Here is a 13,255-nt window from a genome sequence, read left to right as displayed (position 1 = left end):
GGATTAGCTATCCCTGCCCTAAACTGAAGGGATTTGAGCATTAATCTTTTTTAAAAAAACAAATACAACCCATAAAGAAACAACAGATTAGTTTTAATTTGAAATGTACTACATCTAAACTGTTTAGCAGAAAGTTTTGACAAGTATTTGATGGTATAAAAAGCTTAATTTTAATTTTTAGACTTCATCCAGCAACAGCTGATACAGTGGTTTGGGACTGGCAACTGCTCTGTGAGGTCATGGAAATGCAGGTATGTTGATGAGCCCCTTTTAGATGAGAAGAAAAATCCTTAATATGTAAAAGCAGACACTTTGAATCAGACCAGCCTGCTTTGAAGATATAGCAGAAAAAGCCGCTGAGGTTATTATTAGTAAACCAGAGTTTATTAAGCAATCTATTTTGGAACCACATGACTGCTCTGAAGGAAGAACTGAAATGAATTAACCCTATTATATGTGGTTTTGATGCAGCAAAATGCTCTGCTTCTTATATTTTGGACATCTCTATGAGGCCCTTGTATTCAACCTGAAAACCCTAATTGTTCTTGAAAGCTATCTCTGCACAAGGTAACCTCCCTGTCATCCGCAGCTCACAGTCAAGCCATCTGACTTCCGGTTTTCCTGAACCAACGCTGAGTTATATTTTTCACCATCTCTCAGTGTTTCATGCGCACCCAGATTCCACTTATGGCCACTCACTCACATACTCACAGCGTGTTGGGGCACATGCATCTTGTAAGCCCCAAGATTTCCAAACAGGTGCAACTAGAGCAGCCAGGAGACACAGCCCTAGTCAACAGCTGGGAAATAAATTAGGAATACACAAATCACTTTCAACTGAGCTCTGGCACATCAATTCTTTGGAATACCTGGAGACCCTATACATTTACAGAAGTAGCAAAACTGGTGAAACTCTCTCTCTCTCTCCCTCCCTCCCTTCCCCCCTCTTGCTTATCCATATCTCCCCTCTCTCTCTCTCTCTCTCTCTCTCTCTCTCTCTCTCTCTCTCTCTCTCTCTCCTCTCTCCCACCCTCCCTCCTTCTCTTTCTCTGTGGGAATTGCCCCACAGCTCTTACTCAGTTGGTGAACATGTCAGCAGGCACAGCAGATCTTGCACTAGCTAAATGTAGAGGATTCTCCTATTCCCCCTAATGACCTGCAGCACTCTGGGCTAGGAGTGTGTAGGATTGCTTTTCTACCATGCCCTTCATGTTATGAAGAAAGATTTCCCCAATATTGATTGCCTGCCTGAAGTTGGTTTAATAGGAGCACTTTAACTTAAATGTGGGATGGCACCAATAATGTGACTGTTCTGGGGTGGGGTTGGTTTTTTTGTTTTGTTTTCTAGAATACCCTAAATAGCTAAATCTTGAATTCTAAGAATAAAGGATCATCCATAAGATTAGCAAATGTCATTAAAAATTTAAGCTTTCTATCCAGGAAATTTTCTGGTTTTACTGTTCACTTTCCCTGTTGAAAGAGCAGAAACTGCATGGATCACATGCAACTGGCAGAATCCTCTATGACTACCAAGCAGTGTGTGTGGTACACATCACATTTTGCAGCCAAGTCCATCTGTGAATCAGGCCCTCATTCTTGTTTTTGTACTGGCTGCATGCATAACATCTACAAGTACCAACAAGTTCTTTTTAAAACCCTGGCTGGATTGATCCCCCTGTTCAACTGCACTCACATAAAACTCTACATACGAACAATATTAATGGATTGATAACCTGTTTTATATAAAATGCTAAAACTACAAACGCCATCACAAATGAATCAATCAGGTAGAACATGGCACAAAGCCAGTTATTGAGATATGCCTAGTTTTTATTACTTCCTGATGCAATACCAGTTTTGCATCTGTTTGTCCATTATGTTGGTAACCAGTTTACTTGGGTGCGCCTTCCACTATGTGGGCAGATCAGTTGCTTTGTAGTAGTATAGTACTGTGATTCATTATTCTGTCTTTCAAATTGTCTGACATCCACAGGAAGAGATGATTCCTGGCCGAATCCTCTTCTTACAGTATGTGATACAGACCTTAGAAGATGACTTCCAAAAGATGATCAGGACTGGTTTTCTGCACAGATCCATTGCCAAAGCAGTGCTTTCGTGTGACAAGTGCTTCGGAAATATCAAGTAATTTGCATTTTCACTCACTGACAAGGATCCTGGGGTTCTGGGAAAATCTCTGTTTCCAAATATTCTCCACTGCAATAATAGCAAACTTGGCAATAGTAAACTTGCCTGAACTTCAGCTCAGGCAGTGGGGCTGGAGGGTGGGGATAAAGCAAATAGCAGGTAGGGCACTTCCTTCTCTCTCTTTATGGCTTTTTCTGCTTCTCTTTTTCTTACTGTGTGCATAGCAGCCTGCCAAATAAGAGACAGGCTGCTCTTTTCCAAGGTCTGATTTGCCTTCATGCAAAGGGCTATGGAATTTAGGATGAGGGCTGCAAGTGCCTTACTGCCCACCTTAGAATACTATTAAAATATTGCGAAATATTGGCTCAAAACCCAACTACATGTATGAGTGGGACTTCCAAAGAAGAAATGACAAAGACGATTGTGGCAGAGTGAAGAGTCAGTCTGTAAACCAACTGTTCATAATTCCTCTCTAGATAAGGAGAGGGCTTGAGATCACCCACAAGTGCTTCAGGCAGTTGCTTCTCGTGCAGAGATTGCAAGCTCTAAACTTGGTGTGTTTACAGCTCTGCGAGATGAGCTGGAAACTTTTCAGCTTTTACAGTGCCAGATGAGTTTCCTTCAAACCTTAGCCAAAAAAAAAGTTTTAAATATAAGCTTAAAGACATTCTAAAAAGTTTCTGAAACAAACAGAAAAAAAAACTCTGAGTTTAGAATTCAAGTTTTAGATTTTACAGACTAAGGGTCCAGATAAATTTGAAATCAGATTTTGGAATTAATTATAAAGAATATTTCCTGTCAGAAAATGCTTTTGTTTTAGATTCTTAAAAAAACACGAGGATTTAAAATTTAGACACTAGATGAAATTAAAGGAACAAAAGATTACAATTAAAAGAGCACTCACTCATGATAATATAGAACGAAGCAAAATTATTTATTTATTTATTTATTAAATTTATATCCCACCCTTCTCCCCGAAGGGACTCAGGACGGTGAACAGCCGAGAATTAAAATACCATACAATATAAAAGTTAAAATAATTAAAAATAAATTAAATTAAACAGCCGCTCCAATTTAAAACCCCTAGCAATACAATTAAAAACTAACCCATAAAACTTATTAACCTTTAACATTGGACATAGCAAAGGATATTTTTGAACAATTGATCCAAAAGTTAATTTTAATTGTGTCTATCTCTATAGGTTTTGTTTAAAAAATGATATGGAAGAAGAACAAGTTCTACCTGATAAAATCAGATTTGAAAGTGGAAAGTGTTAGGCTACATTTTAGAATGACATGAAAAAATATGTCATAACTGAGCATACAAAAGAAACCAGCTGATGTCTTAATAATTAAAAGGAATGTACAAATAAGAAATCAAGAGAGTGAGCTGGATAATTTTCCTATATTGGATTTACAAAAGAGGCTGGTTTAAGCTTTGAAGAATTTTGTGAAATGGGACAAAGAAAAAGTGAAAAGAAATCAAGTTCTAGGATCTTTGAAGGGACTAAAGATCAAGATCGTTAGAAGTAAAAGAAAGAAATATAAAATTTGTTTATTTGATTAAGGTTAAAATAGATTTTATCTCTGGAAATCCCTAATGGACTTTTGCTGACACAGGACTAAAATGACAAGGCTTTATGGATTTGTTTATAAATAAGAGATGGGATATGGAAATAAGAGATAATTTGTTGTTTTTTAAGAGATGATTAGTTATATTTGTAAGGGGGGAAATCACTTCTCTTCATTTACTTTACTATATTATTTTTTTTCTTCCTTTTCTATTTTTTCTTTTGTGCATCCTTATTTTTATTCTTTTATTCTTAAAGTTTGTATTAGTTTTTATTCTTGTGAATTGTATTCTTTAATGTAAGTACTATTTTTAAAAAATGTATGAGCAATATCTGAGACTATATATCACATGTGTGCGTCCCTAATTCCCATTTCTGTTCAGGGAAGTGATTGAATGGCTAATAGCTGCGGTCACTGGGGCCAGAATTTCTCAGCACAGAAAATTCCTGCAAGAAACCAAAAATGTATTGATAGGCAAATCCAGAGGGCAAAGCTGTAACTCTACTCCAGAATTGTCCTTAAATGAGACCATGCAGAAAGAGGATGCCTCTGTACAATTTCAGGTTCAAAAGTAAGCAGATTCAAAAGTTTGCTTTCTTTGAAATTCATATGACTGTTTTTCTCCTTGAATTCTCCTACATCTTAAATGAAACAGTATCTCTTGTTTTATGGAGTAAATAAATCTTTCCAAACCTGGGATGCCTAAACACGCTGAGAAAGTATTAATTGTATGGAATGCACTTGGTTATTACTGACTTAAAATGGAACTGTATCTATCATCTATCTATCATCTATCTATATATCTATCAGTCATCTATCTTTACCCATCTCACAAGTTTTACTCTGGGTGGCTCATAATAATTAAAAACAACAGAAACAGTAAAACATAAACATTACAACATATAACTATCCTAAAATCATGTTTAAAAAATTAATAAAACAATAATGGTTGATGAATATAAATAATACATCCATTTAATAAAACAATTGGCAAGACCCACCTCTACTGCTGTATCCTCAGGTTTGAGGGCATAGCTAAGTCATCAGGCCCTTCTTACATCTACATTCTAGGGGAATGACCTTCTAGAGGGCAAGTACTATGACAGAAAAGGCTCTGTTCTTGGGTCTCATCAGATGTCATTTCCTACAGTAGTAGACAAGATCTTTAACTTGCCTTCCCCGATGGATCTGATGGGATGGTAGATGTAACCAGGGAGAGGCAGTCCCTCAAATTTCCCTGCTCATTCCACATAGGGTTTTATAGATCATTACCAGCATCTTGAACTGCACCTGGAAACCAATGAAGCACATGGAACAAAAATGTAACAAGTGCTGCTCAAGAGTGCACAAAACTGCCCGTATATTTGGCACCAGCTTCCAAATGCAGAAGGACAGTCCAAGGATAACATGTTACAGCAATCCATTTACTGTATATACTGTATGTATTACAGTGGCAATTAAGGTTGTCCTTTATCAATATTTTGGGGAACTAAGCAGCACAAACCTCTCATATAGTTTCAACCAGTGCCAAGAGAAAACATCCATAGTCTTTCCGTCCTATTACAAGAGTGGTATAAAATATAACAGAAGTATGTGATCTGACTGCTGTTCATGGGAAGAGCATTCAGTCCATCCCCGCTAAATGACAGGTCAACCAGAGAAAGTAGTTTTGATAGCAACTCCACCTCAAGAGCAAATTGTTTGGCTCTCCTTTCATTTGTTCACTATCCCAAGGTTACATGAATTTCATTAAATTGCAGATTCTAAATGGTATTGTCTAGTGTAATTCAAGAAATGAAATCAGTGTCCTGTGTCTTCTGAAATGACTATGACCTTAAGGTTGTGATGATTATCTTAGCCTGTGGTTTCATACTTCCACTAAATGGTGGAACTCAGTTGAGTAACATTTTGTTTCCCTGATTTAGGGAAGCGGCACTTCTACAAAGGATGCTTTCAATAGCAGTTGAAGTGGACAAATCTCCAAATTGCAATGCCACTAAAATTGCAGATATGGTTTTTTCTTCTCTGTTGAATATTCCCAAGCGGGGCCAAAGGTAAGGGATAAATAAACTATTGAATTCACTCTTCCTCAAAATGGACTTTTTCTGTATTGATTGTGCAACTCTGCATTAGCCGTATTATTATATTCCTAGATCGGTCAGGCATTTCTGAACAAAGAGCAAGTATTGAATCTATGCTTTTTTTAAAAGAAGAAGATTAATGATCTACCACAGAGTAGGAGAGCCATGCCAAATTACTTTTTTAAATACAGAAAGAACTTCATGCCTTTGCCTCTTTAACTACATCTTCTCAGTATGCATACATTTTATGTATGATGTAAATATAGGATTCCTTGGAAACCTGTGGCTCTCCAGATGTGGCTAAACTAATATCCAGTATCTCTATCACCATTCTCAGGAATAAAGGTTCCTAAGAACTAGAGAAAAGCCATGTGTGGAAAGTCCCTGGATTCCCACCCCTGCCCAGTAAAAAAAAAATTAAAAGACCTTTCACAACACACAGAGGCTGGTCAGCCAAGCATACAGCAGAATCATAGCTGAGCTTGTAAAAGTCTATAAAAAAGTGGCCAGGAGAAATAAAAGTCACTGATCACTTAATTAATTGTAAATTCTAAATACTTTCTCAAACGACCACCATGAATACTTTTGAATTTCTCTCACCCACCATGGGGGAAAAAAGGTCCATGGAAGATGAAGGGAGAGACTATTGACCAGCATTACCTCCATGTACGGATTATGTCTAATCAGTGATGTTTTTTCCATAATTTATCAATGTCTCCTCTCGGTAATTGCTATATTGTGTGGCAATGAATTCCAGAATTACATTTCACAGAAAAGGTATATGTTTTACTGACCTTTACTGGCTTTACTGAATTTGTTATAATTCAGATATATTGAATGATGCCAAAATCTAATATTGTATGACTGAAAAGAATAACCTTCCAGCAATCCACTAACTCCAGCCCTTGCTCAGTTTTACATACTTCTGTAACATCTCTCTTTAATTTAGAAAATATATTCTGCTAACACAAATTAACAGACTACTAATCCATTTGCCAGAATTTACCTGGTTCCCTCATCCATCCAGTATACAGGTTCTAGATGGGTCTTTTGCAGTCTCCCTGCCAGATGATTTTGACCGCAACTTCTACTATGCCACACTTGGGTGCAGTTCAGCACACCTAAAGGATGGCCAAGTGAAGAAGACTGGTTTGCTCCACTTCCATGGCAATAAGGAACAATTTGGTTAAAATTTAATTTGAAAGCACTCAAGGAAAATATAGAAAATAGAATTCTTTATTGGCCAAGTGTGATTGGACACACAAGGAATTTGTCTTCGGTGCATAAGCTCTCAGTGTACATAAAATATACAATCATGATCATAGTCGTCATAAATACATTCATCATGAATCATAAAATACAACACTTAGTGATAGTCATAGGATACTAAATAAGCAATCAAAATCATGCTAGGAAACTAAATAAAACAATATAAATTGTAAGATACAGGCAACAAGGTTATAGTCATAAGTAGAAAAGGAGATAGGAAATAGAAAAGATGAGAATAATAATAGTAATAGTCTTAGTAAATAGTTTGACAGTGTTGTGGGAATTAGTTGTTTAGCAGAGTGATGGCATGTGGGAAAAACCTGTCCTTGTGTCTAGTTGTTCTAGTGTGCAGTGCCCTATAGCGTCATTTGGAGGGTAGAAGTTGAAACAATTTATGTCCAGGATGTGAGGGGTCTGTAAATATTTTCATAGCCCTCTTTTTGACTCGTGCAATATACAGGTCTTCAATAGAAGGCAGGTTGGTAGCAATTGTTTTTTCTGCAGTTCTAATTATCCATTGAAGTCTGTGTCTGTCTTGTTTGGTTGCAGAACCAAACCAGACAGTTATAGAGGTGCAGATGACAGGCTCAATAATTCATCTGTAAAACTATAGTTGACATTTGGCCTTGTTCTAAAGAAAGGCATCTTTAAGATCCTTTTATCTATTTAAATTAGCTAAACATAAAATGGAAGATAGTATATAGGGAAATGTTGATGTACTTAATGAAAGGCAACATGCTAAAAATTCAGGCTTAAATTTTCCAATTAATATCTACTTCTATCACTTATGCATTTTTTGCTAATAGTATCTTTGTAGAAATATGTCGTATGCCTAGTATCTTGGAAAGAGTACTAGTGAGCTAGTTTTAGGACTGGATGTAAATTGTAAAATTTCCTAGTTGTAATATAGAAGCCTAAATTACATAGTAGCACATTTCAGTTTCATCCCCAGATCACTTAGTAAAAATTCCATTAAATAATTGTATGGCTACAGTTTTAGTGTTTAAAAATCAGCCATTATTATGTTTTGATAGTACAGCATTGCACATTAATAACTTGTCTTCAGGCTATGAGTGTTGAATGCCTGTTTATCAAACTAAAATCAAGCAGGTAAACTGAAAACGTAATCTTCTCCAACCTTGACTGAACATTTCCTAGGTATCACAAAGTAAACATCTGCAGCAGGATAGCATGTTTTGAGTTTTCTGCCTGCAATAATTGAAGTTTATAAGAAATAGTGTTCAAACCTTTTAGGCAAACTTCAGGGGTCATAGAAAGTGCTTGATATTTTCTCTAATCCACAGAGAATTGAGACCATCTGAGCTGCTGATTTATCTTTGTCCGAACACGTTTCATTTCATCCAATGATGCAGACCCAGAGAAGACTCTTTCATTTGACATCTTTGTTTCGTTATATTGTTCCTTTGGTTTAGACATGAGCCTCCTTAAAATTTCTGCTCCCAAACTAGTACAGAACATAAAACTTCACACTTTCCAATGTGTCAACTTGCAGGGACATCTTCCTGAGCACCATGGATTGTCACCTTCTACGATGCAAAGTGTTGGAGCTCATTTTCCAACATAGCTGCTCTATACCAACCAAACAGCCTTTGTCTTTGACAAAAATATTGTATTTTCTGAACCACGTTTCCTTGCTGCTAACATATCAGGTAATTTAGCGCTTGCTTCCTTCATTTATATTGATAGAACTGAAACCCAAAATGTGGTGGGCATCCCTACAATGTTTTAATCTGTTGTTATTGAAAGTTCTTTGAAATTTAGTATTTCAAAGTCCTTTTAAAATATCAGTATGCAGCACTTGTGAAATCCTGAATAAAAATCCTTCTGTTCACAGGACAGGGAAAAATTGTGGCAGAGATGGGATGAGATACTTCATCAAATGAATTTATTATTGCTGAGTTACCGTACAATAATTCTAGGTAAGTATCTTGCTTATGGCTCATAAACTTATCTTTATAACTTTATAACTATCTGATTATAATAGTCAATATTGTTAGCTAAACTTATTAGGACATCTTGCATGAATTAGCAGAGATACTTAAAATACTGTAAGATGAAATGATTATTTCAGGTATTACAAGCTTGGAAGAAAATGCGCCATACTCAAAATGTTGTCCCTAGCTTTAGATAAAAATAAAGTGTCTCTTTTCATGCATTTTTGAGTTTCAGTGCTTTGCAATTTGCTTATTTCTGTTTGTTCATAATTCTTCCAAACCATGGAGTTTGGGAGAGGCATGAGTCAATAATGTCAGGCACATCTTTTTTATCTGCTACCATTGGTTGGAGTAATCTAATCTATCTATCATTATCTATCTCTCTCCCTATCTCTCTCTTTCTCATCTGTGTCTGTCTGTCTGTCTGTCTGTCTGTCTGTCTGTCTGTCTGTCTATCTATCATCTATCTATCTATCTATCTATCTATCTATCTATCTATCTATCTATCTATCTATCTATCTATCATTATCTCTACCTACCTACCTACCTTCCTACATGGTAGTCCATCTCAAACAAATGACCCTGGATGGTGAATAATCCAAAAATTAATTTAAACCAATTAAATACTCAATGCAAAAAATAAATAGATGTCAAGAAAAGTATAATAAACACATATAACCAGGAAACAGGCTCCTTCACACATTCAGGGCCCTAGGCCAGGGCACATAACCAGTTCGTCAAAGGCCAACAGATTCGAGGCCATCATAATACATGAAGAGAGAATGTTTCAGAGGGCAAGTGGTATGGCAGAAAGGTACACCTTGTAGACCCACCAACAGACATTCCTTGACTGATGGGACTCAGAGCATGCCCATCCAGACTGTATTGGACAGGTAGAAACACTGGAAGAAGATGGTCCCTTGGGTAACCTGTGAACCACTGGAGTTCACAAAATAGTGATCTTGCACATGTTGCGTTGTTTTGTTGCCCAAATCCTTGTGACCCCATGGACCATAGCATACCAGACCCCTCATCCTCCACTGTCTCCTGATGTTTACTTATGTTCATTGCGTTGATGACACTATCTAACCATCTCAGCCTCCGCCGTTCCCTTCTCCTTTTTCCTTCAATCTTTCCCAACATCAGGGAATCTTTTCCAATGATGTGTCGAGTACCTGATACCATTTACTACCTGTACAATTGCATGCTGCACAAGTTGAAGCTTCTGAATGCTCTTCAAAGGCAGCTCCATGTAGGGTGCACTGCAGCAATCTAGATGGCAGATCACGAGGGCATGAGTGCATCATGAGTGACAATGAACAGAACCTTCAAGTCCAGGAATGGGCAACTGGTGTATAAACCAAATGTGTGCAAAGGCCCTCTTAGCCACAGCTGCCACTTGCTCTTCCATCAGGGCCATTAGTGCAAGAGAACACCAGACTGCACACCAAGTCCCTCCAAAGCAGTGGCACCCCATCCAGGACCAAAGGGGGAAAAACTTTGACACTGGAAGACCCAAATACCCAAAGACACTCATTCCTGCTTGGGTTGAGCCAAAACCCATTGTGTCCCCTATACCCTCCAGGCACTGAGACAGGATGTCCATTGCATCACTCCAGCAGCCTAGGGTGGAAATATAAAGTTGGGTGTCATCAGTATATTGATATCTAAAATGGTAAGATTACTTTACCTAGCAGCCTCATGCAGACCATTACCAAATGGTCAGATCACTTTACCCCACAGCCTCATGCAGAAGTTAAATAAGAGAGGTGAGATGATTGACCTGCATCCCACAGGATAGGGACTGTAGGCTGGACTTCACCCAATTAACGCCAACTGGAACTGGCCCAGGAGGAACAATACGGTGCTGCCCATACCCAACTCCTGAAGCTGGTCCAGGATACCAAGACTGATGGTATCAAAGGCAGTTGAGAAGTCAAGAAAAGCACGGATGGATCTGCTAACCACATCCCATTTTCACCAGGTCATCCAACAGTGTGATCAGTGCCATCTCAGGCCTGAATCCTGACTAAGAGTCCAGATAATCCTCTTCATCCAAGTCCTTTGAAACAGCTGTGTCATCACTTTCTCCACAACCTTACCAAAAAGGAATGGTTGAAGACTGGATGAAAACTGTCTACATTATTTGGTCAAATGACGGCCAGTCTAATAGGCGCAGCCTCCTTGTGTAGTGGGGTAGTGCCAGACACCTGGACACTCATCAGGGAGTGATCTGACCGCAATTGGAGAAATTAGGTCAAAATTAGGTCAAAATGTTTGAGATTAAAAACTATTCAGGGCAAAAATGACTTGCTTGGTAGGTTTATTTCCGTTTTAAAAGTATTTGCTTTTGGAAAGTTCAAAGGTATCCATTTGTTCAATATTTTTCTTTAAGGCAGTAAGCCAACTGCAAAAGTAAACAATCCATTGCATAATTTTCTTTGCAATTGAGGTGGAGTCTGCCAAAGGCAAATGCTGTTAACTTTTGCAGAAACATTAAATATAAGGATTGTGTATTATACAAGCATGTGTTTTTTTGGAAGAAGCCTCAATCCTGTAATTCTTTTACAGTTACGTTATTTATATTAAATGAATTTACTGCTGGTATTTGACTGCTGTTTAGGCAGACACTGACTCCAAGGGCAACTGTTGCTTTTTATTATTGGAATTTTAAAACAATGTTTTAAAAAAATAAATTACCATATTTTTCGGACTATAAAACGCTCCGGATTTTAAGATGCACCTAGCTTTTGGGGAGGAAAACAAGGGGGAAAAAAATCTGCCTCGTAGCATCCATCCAGTATTTATCTGTCCTGTTCGCCATTGCCCGTTCAGCACAGCCTGTTCGCTGCTACCCACTCAGCACCGCTGCACATTCGCCGCCGCCTGTTTGCCACCTCCCATTTGCCACTGCCACGGCCCGTTCACCACAGCCCATTTGCTGCGGCCCATTCACCGCTATCTGTTCGCCACCACGACCCATTCTAGAACACCTGATAGGCGCTGCACCAACCCCCCTCCCCCCCCAATATTCAGAGTATAAGACACATAGACATTTCCACCCACTTTTTTGGGGGGGGGGGAAGTGTGTCATACTCTGAAAAATACGGCCATTGGCTGAGCAAGGAATAATTTTGAGTTCTCATTGCATCTATGTATTCAGTGTTTCAAGTAGAGTTGTTTAACGTTTCAGTATAACACTATTTTTATTTTGTGTGCAACCTTACAGATTTGCCATCACTTGTTAATACAAAACAGGATCAATTACTTACGAAAAAATATTTTTGTTTAATTTACACAATTATAGCTGAAAGACTATCTCTGAGGAGATGCAATCCTCAGAATTGCTGTATTTTAGCATTTTTTAAACTTTATTTTTTTCACATATTAATTTCAATTAACATGGGATAAAATGGAGATTTTCCTATTACAACTACACAGGTAATTACAACCTAAACTATCAATCTGATGGTAAAACAAACTAACTTTCAACAATTGCTTCTACCCTTTTTTACAGGGCACTTAAGAAACTCAGTGTATGAACGTATTAATTTAATTATCAAAGCTGCTAAACCCAAACTACAGTCAAATGATTATATTGAAAAACGCGATATAAAGCGCAGCATTCACAGCATCCAGAAAAAGCTCTGCCAAATTCTGGAAGGGCCACTTCCCTCCCCCATCAAAGAAAAGATTGAACTACTCCAAGAATTGCTTTCCACTGCTATGGATATTTAATTCTTGGAGGACTGTTGGATGCTGACAGATGGACCTTTTCCTAAGTGTAATAAGTTCTTTAAAAAAAATTAAAGTCTTTTTTCTTTGATTGCAGTAAGTTGCACTGTATTCTCAGTCACTGGATAAGTCAAGACTTGTCAAGTTTATTCTAAATTTGTTAATAACAGTTTGTCTTGTTTTATTTCTTTTTGTGTTTTATACAACTTTTATAATAAATTTTATTAACTGAAAAGTGGAATGAGCTTGGTCTTTTTTTAAAAAAGATAACAGGTTATAGGAGATTAGATAGATATACAAGACTATATTTATACAGATGTCGATCCACCGATAATAGGTCATGCACCCAGATAAATCTTCGTAACAGATAAAACATGCAGAGCTGAGAGCTTACTATTACAGTTAATTCCCAGTTAATGATAGTACTTGGGACCAGAATTTCTGTTGCTAATCAATGTGATCATAAAGTGTAATGTCACTGCATTACACTTGCATTGT

The 13,255-nt window shown here is 37.6% G+C and overlaps 1 protein-coding gene across 1 annotated transcript in view; it reads left to right on the top strand.

The window, feature by feature from the left end:
* SIMC1 (SUMO interacting motifs containing 1) overlaps window positions 1-12,998 on the top strand; it is a 28,280-nt gene extending 15,282 nt beyond the window's left edge. The window contains exons 4-10 of the mRNA XM_070937175.1: window positions 182-251; window positions 1,994-2,142; window positions 4,100-4,288; window positions 5,643-5,771; window positions 8,581-8,737; window positions 8,923-9,007; window positions 12,540-12,998. Of these exons, the coding sequence (XP_070793276.1) occupies window positions 182-251; window positions 1,994-2,142; window positions 4,100-4,288; window positions 5,643-5,771; window positions 8,581-8,737; window positions 8,923-9,007; window positions 12,540-12,760 (1,000 nt within the window). The 3' untranslated portion in view covers window positions 12,761-12,998. The remainder of the gene's footprint in view (window positions 1-181; window positions 252-1,993; window positions 2,143-4,099; window positions 4,289-5,642; window positions 5,772-8,580; window positions 8,738-8,922; window positions 9,008-12,539) is intronic.
* Window positions 12,999-13,255: the final 257 nt, after the last annotated feature.

The sequence above is a fragment of the Pituophis catenifer genome, unplaced genomic scaffold (assembly GCF_029215685.1).
Source record: "Pituophis catenifer annectens isolate HBS135680 unplaced genomic scaffold, rPitCat1.0.hap2 SCAF_2, whole genome shotgun sequence".
Lineage (NCBI taxonomy): Eukaryota > Metazoa > Chordata > Lepidosauria > Squamata > Colubridae > Pituophis > Pituophis catenifer.
The sequence above is the reverse complement of the archived record's forward strand: the minus strand, read 5'-3'. Positions and strand labels throughout refer to the sequence as shown.